This window comes from Mauremys mutica, unplaced genomic scaffold, assembly GCF_020497125.1.
Source record: "Mauremys mutica isolate MM-2020 ecotype Southern unplaced genomic scaffold, ASM2049712v1 Super-Scaffold_100054, whole genome shotgun sequence".
Taxonomy (NCBI): domain Eukaryota; kingdom Metazoa; phylum Chordata; order Testudines; family Geoemydidae; genus Mauremys; species Mauremys mutica.
Window position 1 is genome coordinate 943,410 of NW_025423258.1, and position 3,931 is coordinate 947,340.

The following is a 3,931-nucleotide window of genomic DNA, read 5'->3' on the forward strand; positions in this document are numbered from 1 at the left end:
GGGCCGATCCTGTGAAAACCTGGACAGGTGGCAACCCTAGCTCCTGTCCACACAAGCCAGTAACACCCAGCTGAGCCGGTTACAGGCCCTGGCAGGGACGCTGAGCTACCAGCTGCTGTGATCACTAAGATTGTTAACTCCACTGTGTGCCACACACCGTGCTTAGAACCGCCAGGGCCCTGGACCCAGCGCCAGAACAGCTGTAACCTAGACTCATAGCAATGCAGGGTTGGAAGGGACTTTGTGAGGTCACCTAATCCAGCTCCCTGCACTGGGGCAGGGCCTAGACCATCCCTGACAGGGGTTTGTCCAACCTGTTCTTACAAACTGCCAGTGCCAGGGATCCCACAGGCTCCCTTGGAGCCGGTCCAGAGCTTCACCGCCCTGAGAGTGAGAAAATGTTTCCTAATCTCCAGCCTCAGTCTCCCTTGTTGAAGATTCAGAGGGGCAGCCGTGTCAGTCTGTATCCACAAAAACAACGAGGAGTTCGATGGCACCTTAAAGACCAACCGATTTATTAGGGCATAAGCTTTTGTGGGGAAAAAATCCACTTCTTCGTACTCCGTGGAGCTGAAGAAATGGGATTTTTTACCCACGGAAGTTGATGCCATAATAAATCTGTTGGTCTTTAAGGTGCCACCGAACTCCTTGTTGTTTTTCCTGAAGATTGTGCCCCTTGGACAGGCCCTCGCCCTGCCCGCTGGGGGCGCTCAGGGTGTTGCCAAGTGTGAGTATTGTTGTTACCGCATTGCGGGGGGAAGCTGGATGGGCTGGTTTGGCAGGGGGCAGTGATGGGAGCTTTCACTTCCCTGTCACCGATCTCAGCCCAGCCCGAGGCCAGTTCTTAGTGGACAGGAGCTCACATCATAACTCACATTAATGACAACCACAGGGAGATCAAGACCTGCATGGGCCGCAGGGAGAGAGGTTCCAGCAGGGGTCAGGGCTGAGCCATGTCAGCAGCACCGTGCGGGGCTCACACAGCCGCTGGGATGTCCTCGTACCCCACTCAGTGCATGGAGCTCCAGCTGCCAGGGTGTAAGTGCCACTTCTCGAGGCTACACGTGGGGGGGGGCCCTGCCCAGATTGGCCTGCTGCAGGGAGAAGGGGGAGTTCCCTTCTCCCGCTGTGCCTGGCCCCAGCCCTGGCAGTGGGGAGCAGGAGGATGGATGCGGGACCAGGTGCTGAGTGAGCCAGAGTCCCCTCAGCTCAGCCCCCATCCCCCGCAGGTGGGCCCAGGCAGGGAGCAGGAGCTGTCACCCCAGCCAGGCTGGCTCAGCTGCACAGAGGCAGTGACCAGGAGCAGCTGGCTTCGGCCACATCAGAAAGGCTCTGTCCCACTCCCCGCCCAGGCCCTGGGGCACAGGTGCAGTGGGAGAAGGACAGAGCTCTCCCCCTGCTCCCACAGGTAACATGGGGCAGGAGGAGCAGGGCAGCCCCGGGCCGGGCACAGGGGAGAAGACACATGGGGTGGTCACATGTCCTCCCCTTTAGATTGTGCCCCCCTAGAATGGCCAGCCTCTGGCCCCGGCAGTGACTCTGTGACTCTCTCCCCAGTGGATGTGACTCTGGATCCCAGCACAGCAAATCCCTACCTCGTCCTGGCTGAGGATCGGAAACGTGTGACACACCGAGACGAGCGCCAGGATCTGCCTGACAATCCGGAGAGATTTGATACTATGGCGATTGTCCTGGGCGCTGAGGGATTCACGGGCGGGAGACATTACTGGGAGGTGGAGGTTGGAGAAAAGAATCTCTGGACTCTGGGGGTCTGTAGGGAAGATGGGCGCAGGAAGGGGCATATTGTATTTCTACCGAAGAATGGAACCTGGATAATATGGCAGCATGCTGGGCAATGCGAGGCCAATGCCTCCCCCCCAACCTTGCTGTCCGTGAGCGTCAGGCCCAGACGGGTGGGGATTTTCCTGGACTATGAGGCGGGCGAGGTCTCCTTTTACAATGTGACTGACAAGTCCCATCTCTTCACTTTCACTGACACCTTCTCTGGGGTTCTCTGCCCTTATTTCAATCCTGAAAACAATAAAGGGGGCACAAATATGTGTCCCCTGATAATCTGCCCAGTCCCAGCTCAGGCTGGAGAGAGTCTCTGTCCCGGACAGTGACACCCGCAGCAGAGACTGTCCCCTCCCAGCACTGACCAGCCCCCAGGCCTGTTCCCCTGTGGGGGAAGGGCATTACCTGCCTTTCTCCTGCCATCCCCTCCCCTCTCAGTTCCCAGCATCAGGAATATTGGCAACCAAGCAGCCCTAGAGGGGGGAGCTGGCTGCAGGGGCAGAGGGGTGTGTGGGTGCTGTGCCCAAGAGTGGGGAGGAGGCTGCAGCAGCAGGGAGGGAAAAGCCCAGTTCACAAGATGTGCAGGGTGGGGGAGATGAGAGAGGTCTATAAAATCATGACTGGTGTAGAGAAAGTAGATACAGAAGTGGTGTTTACTACTTCTTCTAACACAAGAAGTAGGGGTCACCAAATCAAATGAAGAGGCAGCAGGTTTAAAACAAACCAAAGGCAGTATTTCTTCATACAACGCACAGTCAACCTGTGGAACTCCTCGCCAGAGGATGTTGTGAAGGCCAAGATTATAAAAGGGTTAAAAAAGAACTAGATAAATTCATGGAGGACAGGTCCCTGGGACTATTAGCCAGGATGGGCAGGGATGGTGTCTCTAGCCTCTGTTTGCCAGAAGCTGGGAATGGGCGACAGGGGATGGCTCACTGGATCATTACCTGTTCTGTTCATTCCCTCTGGGGCACCGGGCATTGGCCACTGTTGGAAGACAGGTTTCAGAGTAGCAGCCGTGTTAGTCTGTATCCACAAAAAGAACAGGAGGACTTGTGGCACCTTGAAGACTAACAAATTTATTGTAGCATAAGCTTTCGTGGGCTCCAGCCCACTTCTTCGGCAGACAGGATACTGGGCTAGATGGACCTTTGGTTTGACCTAGCCTGGCCACTCTTACGTTTACTTTTCAAAAAACAAAGAAAAAAGAATGAGAAATGGTATTTTTGTCTTAGGTAGTCCGTACAGTTTATGGTGTCTTAGAGCCTGATTCAAAGTGGTCCAGTTCCAGGGGGTTGTTCTGGGGGAGGGATGTGGCTCTGGTCTGATTTGGAGGGTTGGCCTGGTCTTTTGGGGGCACAGCTGGTCCTGATCCCAGTCTGTGTGCCTCTCGGCCTTGGGGGGAGGACAAGCAAGTCTAGTATGACTAATTATACTGTCAGTAAAATGTATTAAAATGTTGATGTTTTTTTATTTTTAAAATATTTTAAATAGTTTTAAATTCACCCCCAATTTCATATCAAAATGTAATACAAGCCCTGGTGGTTCCTATGAGAAATGTGAATGGTGAGCTAGTGGGAATGGGCCTTTTTAGTGGGAGCAGCACATGGCTAGTATTTTGGGTGCTCTGGCTTTTGTTAGCTGTGTTTCATTTTCTCTGTTTTCTTTTATAATTTAGTTTATATCCACTTGTGTGTGTATCTTTTTTTCCCCTCGGGCTACCACTGCTGGTACCCTAGTGGCAGCCACCTCCATCTGCAACTTAAACTTCAAATATTGTTAATAAAACCTGTGTGCTGTGTCAAAGACAAGTCCTGTGTTGATCTCCTGTCTTTTACAATTATTCCGCATGGGGGCCCACACATATGTTTGGTGCCAGGCCCCCAGAAGTTTCATCCAGCACTGGACATCTGTATGGTAGCAAAACGCAGCGACTTCTAGCACTCCAGCCTGGAACCAAGTAAATAATATAGGGGCAGGCACCCAGCTCTGCTTACCCTGTGGGCTACAGGAAAGGGATCAGATGAGATGGCACCCACTGATACATGGGCCTGCATGGTGTCATGGAAGCAGCATATAAGGTTGAGTAGTTTGTAGCTGTTTGGCCTGAGGTTGGTACTCACGTTCATCAGCTCTT

The 3,931-nt window shown here is 53.3% G+C and overlaps 1 protein-coding gene across 2 annotated transcripts; it reads left to right on the forward strand.

Moving 5' to 3' along the window:
* The first annotated feature begins 345 nt into the window (after nt 1–345).
* On the forward strand, nt 346–2,587 carry LOC123358425 (erythroid membrane-associated protein-like). 2 transcript variants are annotated; one of them, XM_045000932.1, is made up of 4 exons: nt 346–426; nt 647–727; nt 1,558–2,030; nt 2,066–2,587. In XM_045000932.1, exons 1-4 carry the CDS (start codon nt 399–401, stop codon nt 2,156–2,158), a joined length of 675 nt encoding a protein of 224 aa, XP_044856867.1. In that variant the 5' UTR covers nt 346–398; the 3' UTR covers nt 2,159–2,587. The 2 variants fall into 2 exon arrangements, with proteins under 2 accessions (XP_044856867.1, XP_044856868.1); XM_045000933.1 differs by lacking the exon at nt 346–426 and having other exon boundaries at nt 577–1,038; nt 1,558–2,587.
* Nucleotides 2,588–3,931: the final 1,344 nt, after the last annotated feature.